The sequence below is a fragment of the Hyperolius riggenbachi genome, chromosome 11 (genome assembly GCF_040937935.1).
Source record: "Hyperolius riggenbachi isolate aHypRig1 chromosome 11, aHypRig1.pri, whole genome shotgun sequence".
NCBI classification, from domain to species: Eukaryota; Metazoa; Chordata; class Amphibia; order Anura; family Hyperoliidae; genus Hyperolius; species Hyperolius riggenbachi.
Genome location: NC_090656.1, coordinates 120858385 through 120886268, shown reverse-complemented (window position 1 = coordinate 120886268; position 27884 = coordinate 120858385). Strand labels below are relative to the sequence as shown.

At 42.9% G+C, this 27884-nt stretch overlaps 1 protein-coding gene across 1 annotated transcript in view; it reads left to right on the top strand.

The window, feature by feature from the left end:
• Positions 1–27884, top strand: part of LOC137537869 (mucin-5AC-like) — a 385525-nt gene that overhangs the window by 98859 nt on the left and 258782 nt on the right. The window contains exons 6-9 of the mRNA XM_068259817.1: positions 101–238; positions 16964–17128; positions 17263–17357; positions 23390–23516. Of these exons, the coding sequence (XP_068115918.1) occupies positions 101–238; positions 16964–17128; positions 17263–17357; positions 23390–23516 (525 nt within the window). The remainder of the gene's footprint in view (positions 1–100; positions 239–16963; positions 17129–17262; positions 17358–23389; positions 23517–27884) is intronic.

Sequence of the window (27884 nt, the reverse complement as noted above, 5' to 3'; positions counted from 1 at the left end):
ATTTTTTTTTAAAATGATACATTATCTATTTTGTTCATGCAAGGACAATTTGTTATGTCAGTTGTATGATGTGTAATTTTATTTTCTTCTTTTGCTGCAGCTGGAGTCAGTATTTACTGGCCATCTTCATTCTACTTGATTGTGTACACCAACAAAGGCCTTTACTTGGAAGTGCAACTCACACCAGTCATGCAGTTGTATATTATTATAGACCCGACTTACAAGGGGAAAATGTGTGGTAAATATCAGTCCTCAGAGAAAAAACAAAACCATGTGGGAAACTTCTTAAAAGGAAATTTGTATTGCATTGTCAAATAGTATACTTTATAGTCTTTAAAAGAAAATACCATGATGTGTTAAGTTAAAGTATCATATCAGTTATTGTAATGAATATTTGACTATTGTTTTCCCTTGCTTATAACATGCTTGGAAAGATTGAGGCTGAAAACAACGTCTCTAGTACTGAGCTCGGAACATTGTTCTGAAGCAAGAACATAACTCAAATTTGTACTTATGTGGACCGTGGCTGGGGTTAACTCACCCTTGCTCCAGCTGTGAAGGAGGAAGTATCAGAAAGATGGAAAGCCACATGGAGCGCAGTGCACAAAGGCATTGATAAGGGTAAGTTAACCCCCTTGCCGCAGTCCATATATGTATAACTTCAATTTGATTTTGATTGCTTCCAAGCACTTAGTTTGTAAGCTTATTCCTCATCTGTTATTGAAAACACTGTGTAATCCTGGTATCAAACAAATGGACTCTCTCACAGCTTCTATTGTTTTAAAACTGATATCCTGTTTCTCTCCTCTATTCTTTTGCGTTTACTGATAACCCATTTTTCTTTGTAGCTGTAATGCAAATGATATGATTAGCCTGTTCTCCACTGACTCATTCAGATAAACCAGTCATATATGTTACACAAACAATAGTACTGGCACCAATAACCTCTTAGATGCCCCCCCCCCCCAAAAAAAACCACCCAAAACCAAAGGGTATAACATCATCCTGCTGTGTCCCCCTGCAAAGATATCATTATGGGGCTCCCTGCAGCACCATACTACCATACTACCCTCACCATGCCCCCCACCCTGGTGGATATAGAGGCCCACTCTTTCTCCCTTCCCCCTTGCAAGGCAAGCATAGTGGAGCACTGTGTACAAATAGTTACCTTCTCCCATTCAGTTGGACCTCCTGTTCCTCTTAAAGGTTACCCAAAGTGACGTGTGACATGATGAGATAGACATGTGTATGTACAGTGCCAAGCACACTAATAACTATGCTGTGTTACTTTTTTCCTTTCTCTGCCTGAAAGAGTTAAATATCATGTATGCAAGTGGCTGACTCAGTCCTGACTCAGACAGGAAGTGACTACAGTGTGAACCTCACTGATAAGAAATTAAAACTATAAAACACTTTCCTAGCAGAAAATGGCTTCTGAGAGCAGGAAAGAGATAAAAAGGGTAAATAATTCATAGATATTAGCTCTGGCATTCTTCAATTAATGTGTCATTGAGCAAAAACAATAAAACTGTTAAAACTTAAAAAGTAGATTTAACCACTTTACCCCCACCCGTACGAATTTCTCCGTCCCTTTTTCCATCCTTTAACCCCCAGGGACGGAGAAATCCGTACTTTCCGCGCTCCCGCCGCTGCCCGCGATCCGCTCGTAAACACGCCGCCGGCCGCTCGTAAACACGCCGCCGCCCGCTCGCTGGGAGATCAATGAAAGGGAAAATCCATTCCCGTTCGTTGATCTAAGCCCCGCAATGATCCGCTGCTCTCCGATGAGCAGCGCGATCATTGTGAAAAAAAAAAACACATTACCAGCCTCCTTGTACTTCCTCCAAGCCTCCGGAAGGACGCTTGGAGGTCGCATTAAACAAAAAGTTACTGTTGCCATCTTGTGGCCAAATAGTAAAACTACACCCTAAACATTTTTCACATACAAATGAATTACTTATACACAAAAAATTAACTCATTAGCTCCCACACTCCCCATTTTTTTTTTTTTTTTGTAATTAAAAAAAAATTAAAAAATGTACAATTAAAAAAAATACATAAATAGTTACCTTAGGGACTGAATTTTTTAAATATTTATGTCAGGAGGGTACAACACTGTTACTTTATAAACTATGGGCTTGTAATTAGGGATGGACGCAAAACTGAAAAAAATGCACCTTTGTTTCCAAATAAAATATTGGCGCCAAACATTGTGATAGGGACATAATTTAAACGGTTTTATAACCGAGACAAAAGGGCAAATAAATTTCATGGGTTTTAATTACAGTAGCATGCATTATTTAAAAACTATAATGGCCGGAAACTGAAAAATAATTAATTTTTTCCCACATTTTTCCTATTTTCCCATTAAAACACATTTAGAATAAAATAATTCTTGGCATAATGTCCCACCTAAAGAAAGCCTAATTGGTGGCGGAAAAAACAAGATATAGTTCATTTAATTGTGATAAGTAATGATAAAGTTATAGACGAATGAATGGAAGGAGCGCTGAAAGGTGAAAATTGCTCTGGTGCTCAGGGGGTAAAACCCCTCAGTGGTGAAGTGGTTAAACATAAAATAAAACTGTGGTAAATATCTTAAAAAGTCATTTTAGGAGAAGGAAGATAGACACAATTGTTTATTTCATTATTTTATTTTCACTTCGGGTGTCCTTTAAGTCCTGGCAGACTCTCACTCTGCTGCTTGTCTGCTTCCCAATGCCTGTCATATAATTGAGAACGCAGGTAAATATATTAGAACAGTGCTCTGCTGCACTACTCTGCATGTGGATGGAGAGAGAGAGAAAGAGCAGGCTCCCATCTTCCCGCCACAATTGTGGGGGCTATTGTAACCCCCCCCCCCCCCTGCCCACAATAAACCATATGTTTTATGCAGAGTTTGCAATAGTGGAGTATTACACTAGTAGCTACACAGAAAAATCACACGTACCTAGCACTGCTAATCAACAAGATAGTGCTGATTGCTGCTTTCACAGTGAAAATGATGAAGCAAAACACTTCTCAGAACAATTCCTAAATTGCAATGCTACATGCAGGTATGACACAAGTCAGAAATGGGCAGGTGACACTGCACTCAACTTAGCTCCAGAAGTTTCAGTGGACAACACTCTCTCTGTAATATAAATTAGTATATGATTGTTTATGGTTTTATTGAAGATAGAATAGAATAAAAAATATATAATTGAGGAATATTATAACAGAAAGATAAAAATAAACCTTTAAAAAAAAATATATATTAAAATGTACCTGAGATGAGTACTGTGGCAATCCAGCCCCGCGATCCCGTCTCCAAGACCTTAAAAGACCGGTTGCTGGATCATCAGAAGAAGGTAGAATGTGACAGGGCATGCCAATCCTGGCTAATCTGCTCCCGTTAGCATTAGCAGGAAGTACGGCGAGCAGACTGACAATAAAGATTTGTCGTAACGCTGTCGACAATATGTAATGTGACAATCACTCACCAATCCCGTACTACTAGGCAACTGTTGCCATGTAGGTCTCGTGTACTAGAGACTTCACTGTGAGCGTAGTAAACGGTTAAGATTGGCTGGAGGTGCCCATACATGTACAATCCCAATTGTATGTACAATCGGTAAACAAAAAATATCAATTTTGCGCTGGAAATCGGGTAATTTCACTGCCACCACTCTTCGATTTGCTAGGGCAAAGAGACTCAAACGCTATCATAATACAGAAGCCAGCCCAATCATGTTCGACATGCTCCAGTCACTATTCGGGGCATAGTCACATCCGAAGGCTTAGAGACTGTGAGCAGTGTGACATTTAAAGAAAGGTTACTGGGTCCATATATGATGCAATCTCGATTGTATGTCCAATCGATAAACTAAAGTTGTTGATTTCGCACAGAAAATCGGGTACTAGCTAATCCTAGAAGGAAGGAACAGTTATTTACAACCTAGCTAGCAAATCAGCAATTTATAAGAAAATTATTAAAACAATGTGGTAGTATGACTGACTCTTCAGAGGGCAGATTCTTTGTAGCTACAATCAAATGACCAGAACAGGTATAAGACTGAACAATAAAAAGCATACTTTAGCCCACAGGTAAATATACCTATCCGGCAGATTAGTTTGATAAAAACAGGGGAGAGATGAAAAAGAAACAGAATGTCTTAAAATACAGTTCAAATACCGTTATTGGTAGTCCATGCGGCAATCGCAAGTCTTTAGAGAAAGTCCAAGATGCCAAGAGGCCCTTTTGTGTGAATTCATCCAAGGGATTTTTGGCCAGTGTCCAGCTAGCTGCCGGGATGATATTCGACAGGATTTTAAATGAAGGACCTTGGACCTTTGTGTCATTGGAGTTTTAATCCTCACTGTAGATGGGAGGGGTCAGGACACGTAAAAGTCCAGAATTGGGCAATTTGAATAAGGCAGTGCCCCGTTCGACAGGAACAGATTTTGGCCCAATTCCTGTTTTGCCTGCTTTCTCCGTGCCTATAGGTCATATCAAGAACCAGAATGCATATTCATAATCATCATAATTGTATGAATCTGCTGATACTAAACACGAGGAGTCTGGGTGACTCATAGCACTGTTCTTACTTTCACCCTTTCTATCACTGGACCTGAAAGATCCAGATGGTTGAAGATCTTTTAGGACCAGTGTCATGTGAAGTCCAACACTCTCTGCTAATTTGAAGGACCTGGTATCTTTGTAACCTCAGAAATATTACAAAACTGTGCCTATTATTAAATATAGTTTTTTAAGGTTGGTTGAACTTTTGGGAGCCTTTAGCTGGAGTGATAAGGATCACCCTCCTGTGTCACTCTTTCAACTCAGGCCAGAAGGCAGCTATGTGTCGGACACATGCTGGGTCGGTTCCTAACAGTTTAGAGAAGGATGCTTCTTATTAGCTTCTGTCAACCTCATATCTGACTTCATCTGATGGATGAGCCATATACTTTCCAGGAATGCTTGGGAACAGATTTCACACTTAGGTGAGAGGTTCCATTATTGGAAGCTATCAGTGATTGCTGGCAGCCAGTGAGTAGGGGGAAAAAAGTTGATATAAAAAAATGACATTTTTACTATTTTGCAATAGAACCTGCGTTTGTGACGAAAATGGCGCACACACAGTTTCCTTGGGAACCGTGTGAGCATCACACCTCCTTCCGGGGGAAAAATTGCGGAAGGACTGGTTAACAGGACCTTAACTGAAGCAATACCAACTTGCTACTTGTGTTCATTACAGCGGGAAAGCATGGGTTCCACGTGACCTTAGGGGGTTGCCCTTTTTGTGTTGATCAGTGGTTTAGCCTGGATGCTACAGGGCTTGGCAAACTTCTTGTAGTACCCTGCTGTTCCCAGAGAGGCCTGTACCTTTGTCATGACAATCTGATCTGCGTCTGGTTCAATGGTCATATTGTCAGCTGACAGCTGTACTAGTACCAGGGACGAGTGATCGCAGTGTTGCTCCCACGTTGGGTGGAACACAGGGATATCATCTGGGTACATGACTGCACAACCATGCTTGCCTCTCAACGGGTTGTTCCACGCCTGTTGAAAAGTGGCTGGGGCATTCATCACACCAAAAGACACCTGCATCGAGGCGTTAAAGTCAAATGGCAGGATGAATGTGGATTCCAGGCGCTCCTCAGGCACGGTTGGAATCTGCCAGTATCCGTAGCTCCGATCCATGATCGTTAGATAGTTGGCGGATGCCAGCCAATCCAACAGATCACCGAGGGGAGACATGGAATACGCATTGGTTATTGTGATGTCGTCCGGCCTCCTAAAGTCCTCACAGAACCTGGTGGACTGTGGGCTAGAGGATTTGCAGAGGACAGCCATCTGTAACATCTCTTCATACTTCCTCTTTACTTTTGCTTGCACTTCAGCAGAGGTGCGGTAGGGGATCTGCCGTTAGGGCTTGTGAGTCCCCGGGTCCCTTCTGTGAACGGCTGTATTCTGCCCAGGTGTCAAAAACCTGAGCGGTTCTTGCCTTTTTCATGATTGCTAACTCAGTAAAGGACCAGCCTTTAAAGCGTCGCTATCATATAAATCCGGCATAGCGGGGTCTGAACCTTCTATAACAGTAATTATAGATTGGCGGTATACCTTGAAATGAATCAAAGCACTCAGTATATGATTTTATATAAAAAATTGTATTTGCTTATCATACAGCATATATACAAAATATGAATAGTTCCAAGTAGTGTTTCCTTCTAACAGTATTCCATCTTATCAAGGCTTTAGAGCCAAGCAATCATCAATCTTCTAAGTACATTCAAAAAAGAATATAACAGTTGTGTTATGTAGAATAAGATCAAAAAGTAGTCTCATTTGTATCAATAGCTGTGTATCTAGTAGCTGTGTAAAACTTGTAGTAATCTTATTAAAGAAATAGCATAAAAAATGGCTTCTAAAAAACTTCTTGCTAACATCTTATCGGAACTTAATGCTGAAAAATTAATAAAGTAAATCACCAGAATATTAAGCATATTACCTCTTCTCTGTCATCTCTTTAGCATCTAGAACCACTTGTTGGAAGGTAGCTTCTGCCTCGTGTGTTCTCAGGAGATTGTTGGGCTTCTATAAACTATGAGCCTTCAGCTCCTACTTTTATAGTGATTGGATTGCAATATGGCTGCCTAATCTGGAATTTCCCTAAATCCCAGGTTCTGTTTGGCTAAAGCTTCCGTGCGTCAATGCTTTATCATGTTTTGAATACCTAAATCATAATATTATTGATTATAAATTCTGATTAGGTCATTTCTGACGCAGTTGATTAAAAATGGACATCACCAGCCATCTTGTCTGCTGGTTGACTTTTTTCCCCAGACATTAAGACTAAACAATGTCATTCATGACGCATTTCTGATAATGTCCCCTTCTGCTAATTAGTTTGGAATGTGTCTCTTCTTTCCCAGAAATAAGATTGGTCAAGTTGACACTGTAACCAGACCTGTGAGAGTCTTCAGCAATTTAAGGCTTATTGAAACATACAGGGCTTCTAATATACTTATTTAAATATAAAGCTTATTATATAATTCTTCTTAAAACAATTAATCATATAAGATATAACTGCACATTAAAATGTAATAATATAAAATCATGTTCTATATATTTGCCTTTCCACCGGCAGATGTCATAATTTCATCATTTTTGACTAACTGGGAAAACCCCTTATATTGTTTTATTTTTTGTTGAGGCCTGTTCCCAAAACATCATGTGTTATCAGCTATCAGTGTTCAGCTAGCTGAGACTAGAACGCGTCAACAATCCTCCAGAATCATAACAATCTGACGAGAATGTTTTACTGTCTCATCTATCACTGGTAGAATCCAGCTTTTAACTGTATTTCAAAGTATTAAATTCTATTATTTGTAATTATGGGGTTTAACAATAACTATTTCTTTCTTTAAGACTGTATTGATAATTAATATTTAGATTAATAATATTTATGTGTAATAACTGAGCAATTGTACATATATGATTGCTGCAGTAGTGTGAGTTTTAAATGTGTTTCTTTCCAGTCTTCACACAGAAGCATCTTTCAAACGTCAAGGCCGCAGACAAGCTCACTAACATAAACAAGAATGTTTTAGCATCTGTAACTAAAATAAGATTCACAGCCTGGAAAATGCTGAGATGTCTCAGAGCAATATATTAAAGAAGTACCCCAACTTTACAGTTTACAATGAAATTTTGCATAGAACATTAAAACTTAAAACATACACATATGACAGCTTTTCCTGCATAAATAAAACCGCTAGAATTCTGACACAGGGGTTCTGTGAAGGTTTCACTGTGGGGGCGCAGTGCGCTTCAGCGAAGCCTTCTGGGAGTACGAGAGGTGGGGGGTGACTTTCACATCATCTGCCTATTCTCGTGTGGGAGCCATCAAGCCTGACAGGGGATCGGTGTCTTCCTGTTCTAACCGGCTGTACTCTCCTAGTACTGCCGGTGTTCTGTCTGACTGGGCTTGTAACAGATTCACACGGACCATGCTTTCACCTGGGGTGTCTGTTACATGGGGAATGGGTTCACTGGAGTATTTACCATTCTCCCTGTACACCTGTAATGGAGCTTCTGCTGCTGGCTTCTTAGTGGTCTGGCCACTAAGCACACGCAGGTTGGAGTCGCTCTGTAGTATCCTCACAGATGTAGGACTACAATTCTCAGCCAGCTGCCTAGTGACATCTGGGGTCAGCTGCTGAAGATCAAACTCTCTGGTAGGGATGATCAGAAAGGCCGATTTCCGATTCCACGGAAATTCGGAATTCCGTCAGAACGAAAATCAGTAACCGTTACATTCTGACGGAATTCCGCGTTCCGGTGGTACCATTTCAGTAATCTCATTTGAAACCTTGTTTTTTAAACATCGAAGGCCATGGGACCTAGTGGCTGTTCCACCGGTCATTTTTTATCTTTTATTTATTTATTTATTTTTTTGGAGCAGCAGGAGTTGTCGTAGACCATGGGACCTAGAGGTGGTTTCACAGCAGTCATTATAATTTTTTTGGGAGCAGCAGGAGAAGTTGTAGGCCATGGGACCTAGGGGTGGTTTTACGGCAGTCATTATAAATGTTTTTGGAGCAGCGGGAGAAGTTGTAGGCCATGGGACCTAGAGGTGGTTCTACGACAGTCATTAAAAAATTATTTAGGAGCAGCAGTAGTTGTCGTAGGCCATTGGACCTAGAAGTGGTTCCACGGCAGTCATTAAAAAATTATTTAGGAGCAGCAGGAGTTGTCATAGGCCATGGGACCTAGAGGTGGTTCCACTGCAGTTATTAAAAAAATTTAGGAGCAACAGGAGAAATTGTAGGCCATGGAACGTAGAGGTAGTTCCACGGCAGTCCTTAAAAAATTATTTAGGATCAGCAGGAGTTGTCGTAGGCCATGAGACCTAGAGGTGGTTCCACGGCAGTCGTTAAAAAATTATTTAGGAACAGCAGGAGTTGTCGTAGGCCAATGATTGTAGTCATCTTATTATTGTATATTGGACTCATTCTCTTATGAATCAGTGAGAGGAGCCTTGTAATTGTCACTGATCCATGACTCGTTCATTTTTATAAACGTTAGTATGTCCACATTGTCTGTGGACAGACAAGTCCGTTGGTCGGTGACCACCCCACCTGCAGCGCTAAATACTCGCTCAGAAAGAACACTGGCGGCGGGGCATGCAAGAACCTCCAGTGCATACTAAGCGAGTTCAGGCCAGGTATCCAGTTGTTTTGTTCAATACTCCATGGGGTCATCATTACTCTCCATATTGTCTGGAGCACTGGCCGACCCCAAGTAATCATTCACCATACGGGCCAGCCGCTGGCGGTGACCACTTTGTCCGCAGGTGGTGCTGCTGCTAGAAGGAGTATCTGGCATTGGCTGGTAAAATTCCTTCAGCATACTCAGCAGGTTCACAGATTGGCTATTAGTGCTGCTGCTGGGAGTGGGACCACCAGACCTTTGCTGAGTGTGATGAGGCTTGGTAGAAGGGCATCCCGGATCTGGCTCATCCTGGTGTCTGCTTGGGAGGGGGGTATGAACTGGCGCATTTTCCCCTTGCATCGGGGATCTAAGATGGTGGCTACCCACATGCCGAGCCTTGATTTTAGAGTTTTAATCCGGGGGTCCTTACGGAGGCACTGGAGCATATGTGCAGCCATAGGGAAGAGATCTCTGCCATTTATCACCTCTTCCTGGCTGTCAGACTCAGACTGAATCTTCTTCCCACCCCCGAACAATGGGCTCTTCCGCTTCCACAAGCTCTGCCTCCTCATCCAGGACTGGAGCATGCCTACTCACTCCCCCACTTGACTGACCAATGTTCAGTAGGGCTTCCTCCCCCTGTTCGAGCAGTTTGTCAAGAGCCTTGTCCAGTATGAAGACAAGAAGGAGCACCTCTGATATGCTGCAGTGCTTCTAACTGACCACTTTTGTTGCCTGCTCAAACGGCTCCAACACTTTGCACACCTGTCCAATTAGCTGCCACTGGTACCCAGTAATGTAGTCCAGTGGCCCTGTTCTGGTGGAAGATGTCTCAGACAGGTATAGCCTGACCGCCATGCGCTGCTCCCACAACCTCTCCAGCATGTGGAGGGTGGAGTTCCACTGCGTCGGACAATCGGAAATAAGCCTGTGCTGGCAGTGCTGCAGCAGTTTCATGGCCTAGGTGGCAGTTGCGGAGCGACGCATGTGGGCTGACACTTTTCGTGCTGAGGCCACAGTGTCCTTCAACCCATCAAAAGTTCGTAGAAATGTCTGGACTACAAGGTTGAAAATGTGGGCTATGCAAGGTAAGGGAGTGTAGCCACCTTCCGAAATGGCGGCCAGCATGTTGGCACCATTATCAGACACCGCTACACCTATCTCCAGTTTTCAGGAGGGATAGCCACTGCCGAATCTGATCGTGTAAGGCTGCAAGGATTACAGATCTGGTTTGCCTGTTCTCGTCCATGGATTCCAATTTCAGCACTGCATGGCATCGATGGTGCTGCAGACCAGTGTAGGAGCGGGACAACTTGCTGGGAGGCTCAGCAACAACAGACTAGCCTTGGACAGAACAGGTAGCAGAGGGAAGTGGAACAGGCCTCCCCTTCAACCCACGTGGCAGCACCACCAGCTGAGATGCCCCAGATCTTGCACCCTCCTCAGCAGCACCATGGAGGGTGACCCAATGTGCAGTAAAAGTGAGATACTTTCCCTGCCCATGCCTGCTGCTCCAGCTATCCATAGTGAAGTGCACCTTGCCTTCGACAGCGTGATCCATAGACCGGCCGACACACTGCACAATGTGCTGGTGAAGGGCAGGGATAGAATTCCTGGCAAAATAATGGTGGCTGGGGATCCGCCATTGTGGAGCAACACTGTTCATCAGTCTGCGGAAGGGGGCACAGTCCACAAACTGGTAGGGCAGCAGCTGTTGGGCCAACAACCTTGCCAAGAGTGCATTGTTTTTGACAACAAAAGGATCACTTGCAGGGAGCATCCGCTTCCTCTGCAACATTTCTGGCACAGAGGCCTGACGCTGGAACACTGGTGATTCAGAGGAAACCAACAAGGGTGATTGTGAGGTACTGGCTGAGGTCTGGAGTCCTCTACCAGCCTGGCATGAGGAGGGGCCTGTTGCTGCTGCTTTTCCTCCACCCATCTGATTGTAATTTTTTACATATTCAAACTCCCGTCTGTGGTGGTTGCGCAGATGGCTTATCAGCCCTGAAGTGCCGAACTCGGTGCCCTATTTTCCTCTGCTCACCGATTTACGGCACACAGAACAGACTGCCCTGGATTCATCCTCTTCCAGAACAGTAAAATAATTCCATGCAGGGGACGTGCGTGCACGTCCAGCAGTGGTGCGACCTGTTCTAGCACCTCGATGCTCAGCATTGGACTGGTGGTACTGACAGACGGGAAAGCACTTGCAGGCTGCTGGCCAACCGTCTGCTCTGTTTCTACAAGCTGCTGACGCCTGCTAGTGCCTAAACCAACACTTGGCAACCACGTTCGATCAGCCACCTCATCATCCAAAATATCATCCAGTTCAATAAGTGACTCTTTTGGACCCTCCACCAGGCCACCAAACACCTCACTTTGCGCGCGCAAAAGTCCGCAAAAAAGTTTGCACCGCTTTGTGAATCAGGCCCTAAGCCTGCAGCCTGGCTGGCTCTGTAGCAACTACTAGCATACTACACTACAATCTATCACTCAAACTAATAATCTACTGTCACTCTCTCACAAATACACCTAGCTTACTACTACTAATATAGCTCACACTCTAACTCTCTCTCACAGAGGGCCATAAGCAATTCACTTTTTCACCTGAGTTTTCTCCAAAGTGATATTTTTATAACTTGTCAATGAAATGTCTTTTAAACCACCAGCAAGCGTACAAATACTCAAAATAATTTTGGCAGTACTTTTTCATCTTCTTTTCGGTACTTTTTCCATAGCAAAGTGCTGAAAAGTTATTTTAAATCGAAGATGAAAAATGATCTCCTAGGAGAAAACTCAGGAGAAAAGGTGAATTGCATATGGCCCAGAGTCTTTAAAAAGACTTTTGGTTTATATACAGTCTTTTAACCTGCCTGGCGTTCTATTAAGATCGCCAGGCAGGCTGCGGGAGGGTTTTTTTTTAATAAAAAAAAAACTATTTCATGCAGCCAACTGAAAGTTGGCTGCATGAAAGCCCACTAGAGGGCGCTCCGGAGGCGATCTTCCGATCGCCTCCGGCGCCCAGAATAAACAAGGAAGGCCGCAATGAGCGGCCTTCCTTGTTTTGCTTATATCGTCGCCATAGCGACGAGCGGAGTGACGTCATCGACGTCAGCCGACGTCCTGACGTCAGCCGCCTCCGATCCAGCCCTTAGCGCTGGCCGGAACTTTTTGTTCCGGCTGCGCAGGGCTCAGGCGGCTAGGGGGGCCCTCTTTCGCCGCTGCTCGCGGCGAATCGCCGCAGAGCGGCGGCGATCAGGCAGCACACGCGGCTGGCAAAGTGCCGGCTGCGTGTGCTGCTTTTTATTTCAGCCAAATCGGCCCAGCAGGGCCTGAGCGGCAGCCTCCGGCGGTACTGGACGAGCTGAGCTCGTCCAGACCGCCCAGCAGGTTAAAAGACTATAGTTTTATGTTGAAACAACTAATATGGGTCTGTCTCTCCAACACCAGACTGAAACCCACAAGCTTCGTGACTGCACACCTCTCTTATATACAAAATAAGTGAGATAGCTGCTGATAGGTAGGTAGGGAGCTGGTTGCTAACGTAGGATTGGTTGATTATTCTTAAGACTCTAATTGGTGCAGAAAGTCCGATTTTCATGCAGAAATCCTGAAGTTAGCACTTTTAGGCTTCAGTCTAGGGTCCGCATAGCAATTCCTGAATTTCCGTTTAGCGCTATAGCAATTCCATTCCGATGCGACGGAACGGAATCACCAATTTCCGACAGTATTCGTGGAAAACGGAATTCCGCAGAATGCGGAATACTCTCTGGGGTCAGAGCTGACAGGCTCTGAGCTCAGGTTACCAACAGTACGGTGCATGTCTGTCTGCACGGGTACACCACAATAAACGTCACATTTTGGGTAAATCAGAATCGTCAGAGGGAATCCCTCCTGTTGGCTCTGAGTTCATGCGGCTGGCCATAAGACATGTAATGGCCAGAACATATACAGCATTTCCATCACAATTATCACTGACACATGCATTTTCATTAGCAATAACAGGTGCAGAAATTGATAAAATACAGTCAGTTGCTGGTACATTTCAATCTGAGGATACCTCCCGCCCAGCGGCATTAGGTACAGTAGCAATAGCAGGTAAGGGGTTTACATCTCCCTGTTTTCCCAAAGGCTTATACAGTACCTGGTTGTCAGGGAGTCCTGCTGGGATCTCCTGCATTTCAGCAGAGAATTCTGAAGGGCACACAAGCGTGCCTAAATCAGTGCCAAGCACAGTAGAAGAGGGCATCTCTGCAACAGCCCACTCTTGAAAACCCACCCGCATCCGGCCTTCTCAGGACCTTGGACAACAGGGTCATGGTGGTTGTGCCTGACTCCAGTCAGAGTGAGGAGCCTCTGTGGCAAGGTTGGGACAGACCAAGTGGACATCTGCTTCAAGAGCACTGGAGCAAATGATGACCTGGTCGTCCACTGGAGCACTTTGAAGATTTCCGGAACCGTAGAGCTTCTCTGACATGCTGACAGGCAGTGCAGAGGGTGATGCAGGTGACGGATCAGGGTTGCTAGCCATCTTTGGGCTAGGAACTGTGGTTCTCTTCCTCTTGGGACAGAAGAACTGTATGTGGCCGGTCTCACCACACAGATTACACATGCGAATGGCAGGTGTGTCTGACTGGAATGCAGCAATAACAGCAGCTGCAGGTCTCGGTGGCGCAAAGCTCACCGGACCAGGAGGAGCAAAGGCAGTAGGCTTACCTCCTTCCAAGTCCTGGGACAGTGTTCTGTGACTTTCCAGCACCAGGGTTCTCTGGCTGTCAGGTACAGGAACCTGATAGGACGTCCTCTCAGAGGTACGTACAGGAAAGTCTCCTTCTGTGCCCTCTTACATGACAGGAAGCTTTGCTGTGGGGGTCACGGGTAGAGGATCGCTGCTCTCCACCAAAGCACATAGTGAAGAGTGCAGATTCAATTGGGTTAGCTGGGCCAACTCCAATTCCCATTGGAGCCGTAGCTGGCGCAGATGCTCTTAGTGCTCTGCTTCACGCTGGAGCCTCATGCTGACACTGAAATTCTCGGAACTCCTGGTATAAGCGCAGATCCTGGCCAGTCAGGTTTATCAACCACTCCGGGGGTATCAGGACTGCAGTGTATGGAGGCATTAAGCAAGGTGGCGATAAGGATTCCATCTCTGGGGCAATGCCACCAGATCAGCCTTGTTTGTGCCGCAAGCGGCAATGCCGTGCAATTCGCAGAGGGCTTGCAAGTCAGGAACAGACCAATTCTGGTAAAAGAAACAATAGGCTATAGCAAAGAAAAAGTTAGGAATAATGTAGACCAATCTATTCGTTATCAATGTTAACCGTTTTGTGCCCGGAACTCCGATTCCGCAAGACAGGATACTCAGTGACCACTGTCTTATTATTCTGGTTGCAAAGACTGAGTTTTGTCAGATCTTTGCACTTCCCAAAAGCTGGCTATGCCTGATTTTGGGGTGTGCTATTACCACCACTGCCAACCAATGTGACAATCCAGCCCAGCAATCCCATCTCCAAGACGTTAAAAGACCGGATGCTGGATCGTCAGAAGAAGGTAGTAATGTGACAGGGCATGCCAATCCCGGCTAATCTGCTCCCATTAGCATTAGCAGGAAGTACTGTGAGCAGACTGACAATAAAGATTGGTCGCAACGCTGTCGACCATATGTAATGTGATAATCACTCACCAATCCCGTATTACTAGGCCACTGTTGCCATGCAGGTCTCGTGCACTAGAGACTTCTGAAGGCAAATTCACTGTGAGCGTAGTAAACGGTTAAGATTGGTTGGAGGTGCCCATACATGTACAATCCCAATTGTATGTACAATCGGTAAACAAAAAATATCGATTTCGTGCTGGAAATTGGGTAATTTCACTGCCACCACTCTTCGATTTTCTAGGGCGAAGAGACCCCAACGCCATCATAATACAGTAGCCAGCCCAATCACATTCGACATGCTCCAGTCACCATTCGGGCATAGTCACTTCCAAAGTCTTAGAGACTGTGAGCAGTGTGACGTTTAAAGAAAGGTTACTGGGTCCATATATGATGCAATATCGATTGTATGTCCAATCGATAAACTAAAGTTGTTGGATTTTGCACAGAAAATCGGGTACTAGCTAATCCTAGAAGGAAGGAACAGTTATTTACAACCTAGCTAGCAAATCAACAATTTGTAAGAAAATAATAAAACAATGCGGAAGTATGACTGATTCTTCAGAGGGCAGATTCTTTGTAGCAACAATCAAATGACCAGAACAGGCACACACAGCATACTTTAGCCCACAGGTAAATATACCTATCCGGCAGAACAGATTGGTTTGATAGAAACGGGGGAGAGATGAAAAAGGGGAGACCTCAAGAACCAGAATGCATATTCATAATCAGCATAATTGTATACTGATACTAAACACGAGGAGTCTGGGTGACTCATAGCACCGTTCTTACTTTCACCCTTTCTAACACTGGTACTGAAAGATCCAAATGATTGAAAATCTCTCAGGACCAGTGTTACGTGAAGTCCAACACTTTCTGCGAATTTGAAGGACCTGGTATCTTTGTAACACCAGAAATATTACAAAACTGTGCCGCCTATTAAATATAGTTTTTAAGGTTGGTTGAACTGTTGGGAGCCTTCAGCTGGAGTGATAAGGATCACTCCTTTGTCTCTTTCAACTCAGGCCAGGAGGCAGCTATGTCACGGACACCTGCTGGGTCGGTTCCTAACAGCCTAGAAAAGGATGCATTTTATTAGCTTCTGTCAACCTCATATCTGACTTCATCTGTTGGATGAGCCATATACTTTCCAGGAATGCTTGGGAAAAGATTTCACACTTAGGTGAGAGGTTCCGTAACTGGAAGCTATCAGTGATTGCTGGCAGCAAGGAAGTAAGGAAAAAAAAGTTGATTTAAAAAAATACATTTTTACTATTTTGCAACGGAACCTGTGTTTGTGACGTAAATGGCGCACACACGGTTTCCTTGGGAACCATGTGAGCGCCACAAGTACATTCAAAGATTGTATACTTCCCTTGGGCTACCTCCAGCCCCATGAGCACCAATGCATCCCTCACTATCCTCCCGAGTGCCTCCGTTCGCCTGGTATCGGTCCTGGTAATCTGGCCCAGTCTCGTCAGTCAGCTCTTCTGCGCATGCGTGGCCCCTCCATGCATGCGCAGAAGAGCTCGACTGGTGCAGATGAGCCAGTTAGTGGGACAAATACAAGGTAAATAGAGGCACTCGGGAGGATGGTGAGGGATGCATCGGTGCTCATGGGCTGGAGGAATTAAAGTATGAATTAAAAATAAAATGGACATTTTTATTAAAAAAAAGGACAAATAAATTAATTTACAAAAAAAGTTGCAGCTGCAATCAGATGCCACCAACACAATACTCTGTTGGTGGCAAGAAAAGGAGGGCAGATTCATTTGTGTGTTAAGTTGTATGGCTGTGCAGCACACTGCTAAAGCTGCAGTGGCGTGAATTGTAAAAAATGGCCTGGTCACTGGGGGGGTTTAAGCCTGTGGTCCTCAACTGGTTAATCGGCATCATTATTACATTCTTCTATATTAATGCCTATAGTTTGGGCATCAATTGTCAATTTGGATGTGATGTTTGTGTGTTAGCACACTATTGGTCTTTCAGTGTATGTAAAACATAGATCACATGTTCTTAATACAGGTATGTTGTACCTATAGTGCATATACATTCTTAAAATGCTAGTTCATGGTGTATAGTAGGCTTACTTGCATCTGTATTTTTCCAAGGCCTCTGTGGAAACTTCAACAGTATCCAGAAAGATGATTTTCAGACCAGTAGTGGCGTATTAGAAAGCAATGCTGTTGATTTTGCTAATACATGGAAGACTCAATATCAGTGTGAAAATGTACCACCAAAAATTGAGCATCCCTGCATGTATGGCATAGAAACTGGTAATACTTTTTTTTTCTTAAATAATCAAGATACACAGAATGTAAAATGTAGTTTGCTAATTGGTATATATATATATTACTAATATTACAACACATTATTGATTTTCATGTCTAACTCTCCATTTTATAAACAGAAAAATATGCTCATTACTGGTGCCAAGTACTGCTCGAAACTGAAGGTCCTTTTGGTGTGTGTCATGCTATAATAAATCCTGGAGACTACTACCAGGTACTTTATATCATTCTGACATTGCTGTTATGCAGACTTTTCTGTCGTATTCATTTTATTGTCTACTGTGAGCACCTCCACTTCACAAAACGCCAATTTTATGAACAATACATTATTTTGAAAAATTGGTCAAATTAAAAATACAAAAAACAAACAAAAACATAACAGAAAAAAGCCTTTTTAGTTAATGTACTTCAGTATAATTATTCAGCATACTGATTCTGCACATGCAGTAAAAACTATTTACAGATATACCATACATTTCATGGTATAAAAGTAATATTCTTTAATATGATCTCTCAATATTTTTTGTCACCAACTCTCTTAGTTATCACATGTAATAACAAATCAGCATAAAGCTGCTGTGTATACTAATAATAATAACAAGTATTATTATTATTTAATTCTTAGAAAAAATACCAAAAAGAAAACAAAAGGATCATACAGTTCTGTAAGTTGTCTAACATGGCCCTTTTCCCACTGGGGCATTTTCATTGCATTGTGTTACCGCACAGTAATGCTAAAGCAATGCTAAGGCAATAGCATATGCATTTACTGGTTCTTGGCTTGATAATTTCATCAGCTGGGGCTGGTATATGCAGACACTAGAGGGCGGTGGTAGGAGGATGAGGAGGAGAGAGCCAGTTACTGTGGGAGTCAGTAGGGTGAGTATATACTTACCATCACACTTACCCTCCCTGGTTCCAAGGCCGGCTCCTCATGCATTCGTCACTGCAGACTTCTGGGACAGGCGTGCGTGGGCGGCATGGCCATTTCTTCCTAGGCACGTGCCCCCCTAGTTCTTTTGTACATGTGTCGGGTTGTGTGGCCTTAGCAATGGAATTTAGGTCAGAGTATTTAAACTGTTGCACCTTTATTGCATCTGCGGCATGTTTCCATCAGTCGTGTCATGTCAGCCCTTCACGTCAGTCCTATCACGCCAATCCTGACTTCCGTGCCATCTTCTGTTCTGTCACATTGATCCTCTTTCTCCTTCCCTTACAGAAGGGTTAACCCCTCCTGTTCTATTCATCTCTGGTGGAGCAGTTCTAGGGGTCGTGACCTGGTGGGCACCAGGAAGCAAAGTAGTACATCGCCCATTAGGTGTGGTGGACTATCATTACTTGCGGAGTGCGCTGATTAAGACCAGTGTTTACTAAGTCTCCACGCCCCTTGGAGTGCCCACACCAGTTACCGGTGCCAAGATCAACAGGACCCTAATACTTACACAGATTCTTTCAGCTGCCAATCTCTGCAGGAGGGGTGGGGGTGCAAGGAGAGCCACCTGTAGACTACCAGAGATAAGGGGGACTACCAGAGAACCCTTAAAGAGGTAGGGGGTACCACCAGAGTATCAGGCATTGCTTAAAGGGAAAAGGGGTATACCACTGGACCTCCAGGAGACCCGCACAGTAGGGAATGCTTAAAAGAAAAGGGGTGGCACCATTAGACTACCAGGTAATCCCTTAAATGGGAAGTGGCGAGGACCCAAATCATCCAGGGAGACTGTTAAATTACACATCTACTAACCCTCTTATACAGAGTACCTTTCATTGCTTTAAGCGTGAAGCAGCCTTAAAGGGCTAATTGACCTTAGAGGAATTAAATGTCAGAGGGGAGGAGAGGAAAATTCCACTTTGGCTATATTTAAAAAAAAAATGAAATTGCATAAATTTGCAGAAGCAGAAGTCTAGCCTTACAAGATTATACACTTAACTTCGAGAGACTAGAGAGACTAAGGACCATTAAAGTATTATATCTCAGCTCAGATGATCTCAGGCTCAGACAGAGCAAAAAACCTGTTTCCAATTTAAATGGGAAATTATATAAATAATGAGCAGTCGAAGAAAATGATGCCCACAACTATTGGGGAACAATGAACGCTTATGTACAAGAGCAGGGTTATATGGTACTTACCTGCTGGTTCAGGACACCAAGGGTTCTGCATAACAGTTCTCTCCTTACTCCATAATGTTGCTGGAGATTTGGTGAGACAGTATGAAGAGTTTTCCATATTTTTTGGTCCTGCCTAGTGCCTAGCTTTGAGTCAGTTTTGGTGTGTTTTTTTTCACAATCTCTAGTTTGGCTGCACTTGAATAGGGGAACGTCAGTGTCTTACAAACATCTAATTCTGATTCACCTAACAAAAAAGCAGCTCATTCTCTGATACTGCTTTATTGGCAATCTAGCAAGGTGCAAAACTTTTATGTTGGGGCATACACGGTTAATTTTTTCGGCTCGATTCTCCGCTTGATTGATTTTTGCAGCTCAATTCTCTTATTTTCCGCTTGTTTTTCTTATCTTTTTCTATTCACTTCTATCAGGAATCGAGTGGCAATACGATCGAACGGGAGATCGCACATGTCGGAAATTATCTATCTAACTATCTAATCACCTCAAAAACGAACCGTGTATTCCTAGCATTAGTTTGGTTGAGAACATTTGACTTCTATGGAAGAGGTAGTGTCAGTCTCAGGACCAAGTAGAGCAGTATGTTAAAATCTGGTCATGTTGGGTAGAGTTTAAAGCCTCCAAAGAGTTCTTGGCTATAGGAATGCGCTGCTGGTTCCTTTGAATTGAATTTTTTCCCTCTGCTTTCTCTCCTTGCCTTTATCTTTCTCATTCCGTCTGTCTCCCGCTTGTTTAAAGTGGACCTGAATTCATTCTTGGAACACAATTGAAACAGGTTAATTCACCCTGTTTCAGTTTAGAGTGAAGGGTAGGAACACACTAGGCAGAATCGCATATGCGTTTTCTATAGCACGTAGTGTGATTCTGCCTAGTGTGTTCCTACCCGAAGAGCTTGTCTAATTCCTCCTCAGCTGCAAGTAATCACAATTGTAATTTGAGCTCTCAGCTGTGTCAGCACAGGAATCTTGACAGCCTCAACTAATTTGTAAACATTGGCCTCAATTCACTAAGATCATGCTGGAGATAATAAGGCAAGAGAAAACTTACCTCCACACAGTGAGAGAGTTATCTTATCTCTTCATTCCTTACGTTACCTCCTCTGTAGTTAAGTTACCTCCTATGTAGTTATTTTCACACGCAGTTAATTAACAGCCTGTCTTTAACTTTAGAATTCTGGAGTTATTTTAAGGATTGAAGAGTTAACTTAGACAGAAGAGTTAACTTCAGGTTTGCCTGAGGTAACATTTTTCCTGAATACTACATGCCTCATCACCATGGTGATAACTCTGGAAACGTTATTAAAGACAGGAGATAAGCTTAGTGAATTGAGGCCATTGGATGTTAACCCTATGTCTGCTTCCATGAAAGCTGGAAGTAGACACACTACAGATTTATTGTAGGAGATGGGTGGGCTGTAACATTGAAATGTTTTTCTTTAAAGAGACTCTGAAGCGAGAATAAATCTCGCTTTAGAACTCATAGTTAGCAGGGGCATGTGCGTCCCTGCTAAAACGCCGCTATCCCGCGGCTAAACGGGGGTCCCTTCACCCCCAAACCCACCCCCGCAAAACTTGGTCGTCAACTTGGTCGTAAATTTTCTCTTCCTGGAGGCAGGGCTAACGGCTGCAGCCCTGCCTCTCAGCAAGTCTATCAGACGCGCATCGCCGCCTCTCCCCCGCCCCTCTTAGTAAGGAAAGACTGAGAGGGGCCGGGGAGAGGCGGAGGTACGCGTCTGATAGACGCGTGTGAGGGCAGGGCTGCGGCGGTTAGCCCTGCCCCAATGCGGAAGCGCTCCCCGGCTGTACGGAGGGGATCTGGGGGTGAAGGGACCCCCGTTAAGCCGCGGGATAGCGGCGTTTTAGCAGGGGCACACATGCCCCTGCTATCTATAAGGTCTGAAGCGAGATTTATTCTCGCTTCAGACTCTCTTTAAATCTTATGTGGTTGCTTTTTTTTTTTTTTTTTTTATAGAGCAGAGGAGACATTCTGAGTTCAGGTCCGCTTTAATGTACAAAACAGGGCTGTTTGCCAGTCTATGCCTAATGGGCTTTATACTGGGAATACACGGTTCGTTTATGCGCCGGAATCGGGCCGCTGGCGTCCCCGCGGGCGTGCGGATCGATTTCTGCTCATCCCCACGGGCATTTACTAATTTTCCATGCATTTCTTCTTTTGTTCTCCCCGCCGGTATCGAGCGCGGAATCGATCTGGCGGGGTATCGGACAGGTCGGAAATTATCAATCGAGCCATCAGCTGCTCGATTGATAATTTCAAACGAACCGTGTATTCCCAGCATAAGTCGGGTCAAGATCTGCAGGCCAGGGGGTAGGTTGGACAGAGAACTGTGAGCTACTTTTTGCTATGTGTAATATAATGTGTACTTGTATTTGTACATATATCAAAATGAAACGTATGCTTGTATAGTTTTAGCACTTTATCCACTTCAGCCTAACTGGACGAGTATACACGTCCAGTGTAATTGTGGAGGATGCATCACCAGATGCATCACCAGTTTGTTACTAAATGAGGCACATGTGGTATCATTTTATGCGGGACAAGTTGTAGAATACATTTTGGTGTGTTTTAAAGCTTGGGCCCACATCACATGAGAAATGAGTAGAGACAAACTCAATCCAACCTAAAAAATTAATTTTAAAAATTCTAATAAAACTTAGGAAAGTATTCGTATATAAGACATAGGTGGTAACATTTTAACCGTGTAGTAGTAGAATAGATTTTAAGGTGTTTGGGGGTTAAAGGCTACGTCTTGTGTATACTTTTAGTAACAAACTGAATCAAAAGCAATACAAATTTTGTATATTCTGTACCAAAACCAAGACTTGTAAAATGAAAACAAAGTGAAAGAATTTAAAAGAAAATATCTATGTTGTTCCTTTAGGAACTTGGCTTTTTAAATATGTATGCCATGAGGGTATATTACTGTTATTTTTGAAAATAAGTTTTTTTTTTTTAATCATCAATAGTGTACAATGAGGAAGCAAAAAAAAAAAAAAAAAAAGCTACAAAACAGAAACACCTTTATTTCCAAATACAATATTGTCACCATACATTGTACTAGGAACATAATCTAAATGTTATAATAACCAGGATGGATAAGTCGATAAAATTTGTGGGTTTAACATATAGTTAGCGCTGTTTATTGTAAAGCTATAATGGATGTAAATGGAGAAATAGTGTCTTTTTTCCATTTTTTCCATTATTTTTCCTTTAAAATGCATAGAAAATGAGGTAATTACTAAACAAAAATATTACTCACTAAAAGCCCAATTTGTCCTGAAAAAACAATACATACCGTATATTTCAGTGTATAAGACGACTGGGCGTATAAGACGACCCCCAACTATTCCAGCTAAAATATAGAGTTTGGGATGTACTAATCATATAAGACTACCCCTCTTCCAACTCGCACCAAATATGTATGAACAGATACTAGTGCTGTACTGTATGTGGTACCCAGTATATAACAGTACATAGGTGATTGATTGACTGGCTGGATTGGTCAATGCTCCCTCTCCCTAAGTGGATTGGTTAGCTCTCCTTGTCTATCTGTTTATCAGAGTGGTATGGAAGAATAGATTGCGCTGTGCCCATAAAACACACCTCTTTCGCCCTTCTGGCCCGCCCTTGTATCCTACTTACCTCCTTTTCTGCCTCTCGGATTTTTGATGTACACCCGCGCCACTTCACTGCAGTCCACAGCAAGAACTGAGAGTCGGTACCAGGATTCAGCATACCACCTGGCATCAATGACACCCAGTGTATAAGAAGACCCCTGACTTTTCAGAACATTTTCAAGGGTAAAAAAGTTGTCTTATACGCCAGAATATACAGTAGATCATTTAGGTGCGATAAGTAGTAATACAGTTATTGGCAAATAAATGGGAGCAGCGCAGATATGTGAAAATTTCTCTCATCCTGAAGTGGTTAAAAAATGTCATAAAAATAGGAATAAGTAAAGGTATTGACATTTTCATCATTATTAGGTTTATGGCCTTTTGACACCATTCATACAATACAGTTTACCATTTAAAGTTAGACCCAATTTAGCTTTGCATCTGTACTCCTGGTTTTATATTTACCACAAGCATTTCCATTTTTAGAGATGCCTGTTTGATACTTGCTCTTGTCAAAGAGTAGAAGACTGCTTGTGTGCTAGCCTCTCCTCCTATGTCTGGGCATGTGCTGTTGCCGGAGTAATAATATCTGGATGGAGAGAAAATATCTGCCGTAAGTGATGAAAATAATACTGGATTAATGTGCAAAATAACAATAATTTCCAAGGATTTTTTTCAGCATACTCAGTGATTTTCACCAGAATTAAGCAATCTCATAGGCCTAGGCAATTATAGAAATTATTGTTTAATTTGTTCATGAGCAGTAGAACATCTGACCGTCTGAGTGAGTTCATGTAGGGCTACACACAGGAAGGTTGATAAACGTAAAACAAATCTGAAATTAACTTCAGGTTTTTATACATAACTATGTAGAGGGAAGGCTTTTTTTAGATGCCATAGAGTCTTCCCAGTCCTCAGTCAATCCCATCATTTCTGTGCTGTCCCCAGTTGAAGTTACTAGTCCTCTTAGGTCTCTGACATTCCTTGGGCAGCCTTTAGAACTACTTGAATCCCCAAGAAGTACCAAAGACGAGCACACCCGTACTGCACGGACACAAGCCCAGATTAGCGTGTGTGCAGTATGGATGCAATAGTCTTCAAAACCACTAATGGACTTGAGTAGTTCGGAAGACCACCCGAGGCAAGCTGAGAAGTTCTCCAACCTAGTAAATTGTATAACTTCAACTGAGGATGGTGCAGGAACAACAGGATGGACTAAGGACCTGGAAGGCTCTATGGTATCTAGAGCCTTCCCTCTACATAGGTATGTATCAAAACCTGAACACTTCAGATTCCTATCAAATAAGATGTTGTGATTGATCAAGTTAGAGATGTATACTACCAGTAGCCCTTTCATGTTTTTGGGAAACCAAACAATCTGAATTTAATCAAAGTCAGCAATAAGATCTTTAAACGGCCTTTGTCTATTTTACTGGCAAACTCTGAATACATTCCAGACTTGAGGAAATATTTGGGCAGTGGGAAACATTTGTCAGGAGTCTTGCTACAGTTTTACCGACTAACTGCAGGGAGTGCAGGACTTTTTCTTATGATCACTTTATTAGGACATTACAGTAATCTAGGTGATAGCGTAAATATGCATTAATTAGTTTAAGTAGGACATCATTAGGTGGGATGTTTCTTTTCCTTTCTTTGTTTTCACAAACTCTCAGCAATGATCGATTGCTTCATCCCCACCATAAAATTGGCTTCATCAGGGACTTCCAAATGAAAGGAAAGATTTGCATCATGAGATCAGTACTGCAATGCATCTTCCTCAATGACTAGGATGAATTGAGCAGACTGTTCATATTCAGGTGCATGTGAAATAGATTCAACCTTAATATGGCATATTTGGTTGCCAATTTCAACACTTCCTAAATTTCAATGGAAACACTATTGCTATTATAATAATTCCTGTATTTCTATAGCACTTTTCTCCTGTCACACTCAGTGTTTGCGAGGCAGCCACTAGAGTGCACTCAGTAGGCAGTAGCCATGTTAGGGAGTCTCGCCCAAGAACTCCTTACTGAATGGGTGATTGCTGACTGAAATAGGAAGAGCGGAGATTTGAACCCAGGTCTCATATGCCCTTAACCACTACACTATCCAGCCACAGGCATTTCCCAGGGAAATGCCCGTGTGAATTCAGGGATAGTGGAAAGTGGTAATTCTCCTTACCGCCTTAATTCCCCTCCTTACCATCATGATATGCACAATAATTAACCTCTTGCCGACTGCTCCACGCCAATTGGCTTGAGCAGTGCGGCAGTCCCAGGACTGCTCCACGCCGATTGGCGTGAACAGCTGGGAATAGGCTTCTCAGGAGAGCGCGCGCATCTCCACTCTGATGATGGAGCTCTGCTCCGCCTCCAGTCTCAAAGCGGCGATCGACTGTTAGACGGTGAAGCCGCCATCTACTACCTATGTACAGCGCTGCGATCTAAGGCAGCGATGTACTGGGGACAGCTGTGTGACACGGCTCTCCCTCTGAGGGACATAGGAGCGATCTGCTGTGAAGCCTATCACAGCCGATCGCTGTGATAGGCAGATAAGAGGAAGGAGGGTAACTAAAATAATAAAAAAAGCAACATTTAATTAAAAAAATAACATTTTTTTTTACTAAAAATAAATAAACACACCTGGGGCAATCTGACCCCACCAACAGAGAGCTTTGTTGGTGGGGTGAAAAAGGGTGGGGGGAATCACTTGTGTGCTGAGTTGTGCGGCCCTCCAGCAAGGCCTTAAAGCTGCAGTGGCCTATTAAAGAACAAGCGACACCCATGCTAACTTAGAAATAAAAAACACATATATAAGTAGATAAATACTACTTCTACTTACATAACAGATGTATTGTGCTATCCACGTAATGATTCATGTGAATTTTATAAAGGAAAAGCAGAACATCCTATTCTAGGCAGTGGCCATATTGCCAAGCTAATGCTGACATTATATCCTCCATGACTCTTGTTTTCCCCCCTCCCTTCTCTTGCCCATTGTGTATTCCTTAGCTGCCCTCCTCTCAGAGTCTTCAGACACTCCCACTGAGTTGTATACTAACAACTGCACTGTTTTTTATTTACACATCCAATCACTAAGTCACCTCAGCCTTGCTTGAAAACACAAGTAATCAGCGGGTGTTTCTGATAAGCAGCTAGGTAGGGAAATAAATGGAAGAGGAGGAATATATTATAGATAAAAATAACTCTCAGCATTCAACTCTCTGGCACTGTTTGGCACTAGGGTCAGTGCTCCTAAACAAACAACAAACAAACACAGAACATTTATATCGCGCTTTTCTCCTGGCGGACTCAAAGCGCCAGAGCTGCAGCCACTAGGACGCGCTCTATAGTCAGTAGCAGTGTTAGGGAGTATTGCCCAAGGTCTCCTACTGAATAGGTGCTGGCTTACTGAACAGGCAGAGCTGAGATTCGAACCCAGGTCTCCTGTGTCAGAGGCAGAGCCCTTAACCATTACACTATATAGCCACATAAAGTATGTGATAACTCCAAACCATAACAGCAGAAAACGTTTTGCAAGTTTTGAATGCAGGATTAGCATCTTTATCACTTAATACACTCAGACCAGTTGCTGTTGAAATTTGATTTTTATGGTGACAATACCGCTTTAAGTAAAAAAAAGGCCTTGTCACTAGGGGAGTTTAACACCTCGGTCCTTAAGTGGTTAAAATGCACAATAATAAAGCAAAACTACAACATAATTCAAAATATGTGGGTCCTCCAACACCAGCAATTTTTTGTGAGTGTTTAACCTCAGCTTGCCAGGGTTCATCAGATTTAGCAGTTTCTGGTTTAGAGAACAGATAGAGTATTGTCTGTTGAAAAATAATAACCTAGACCAAATCATGAATTGTAATAGTAAACCTCATTGGACTCCATTAATAGAAACCTTTTATTTTATCCCCAGAAAAGCCCTATTTTGACTGAGACACATAATCAGTACAGCTCCTCTGTGCTACCATTGCTGGGCTTGAAATGAAATGATATCAAAGTATATCCTGCATTAACCACTTGAGGACCGCAGGCTTTACCCTCCTTAAAGAGACTCTGTAACAAACATTGCATCCTGTTTTTTATCATCCTACAAGTTCCAAAAGCTATTCTAATGTGTTCTGGCTTACTGCAGCACGTTCTACTATCACCATCTCTGTAATAAATCAACTTATCTCTCTCTTGTCAGACTTGTCAGGCCTGTGTCTGGAAGGCTGCCAAGTTCTTCAGTGTTGTGGTTCTGCTATGAACTCCCCCATCCAGGCCCCTCTCTGCACACTGCCTGTGTGATATTTAGATTAGTGCAGCTTCTCTCTGTTCTATTATCTTTTACAAGCTGGATAAATCCTCCTCTGAGCTGGCTGGGCTTTCACATAATGAGGAATTACATACAGGCACAGCTGTCTGCACTCTGCAGGAAGAAATAGCCTGACACTTCTGTGGAAGATAGCTGCAGGGGGAAAGAAACACACAAATGATCTCTTGAGATTCAAAAGGATGGCTGTATACAGCCTGCTTGTGTATAGATGTATTTTCTATGTGTGGACATACTGTACATCAATCTACTTCCTGTTTTGGTGGCCATTTTGTTTGTTTATAAACAAACTTTTAAAAACTGTTTTTAACCACTTTTAATGCGGCGAGGAGCGGCGAAATTGTGACAGAGGGTAATAGGAGATGTCCCCTAACGCACTGGTATGTTTACTTTTGTGCGATTTTAACAATACAGATTCTCTGGACCAGACCCTTTTTTTCCATTCAGACCACTGCAGCTTTCACGGTTTATTGCTCGCTCATACAACCTACCACCTAAATGAATTTTGGCTCCTTTTCTTGTCACTAATACAGCTTTCTTTTGGTGCTATTTGATTGCTGCTGCGATTTTTACTTTTTATTATATTCATCAAAAAAGACATGAATTTTGTCAAAAAAATGATTTTTTTAACTTTCTGTGCTGACGTTTTTCAAAT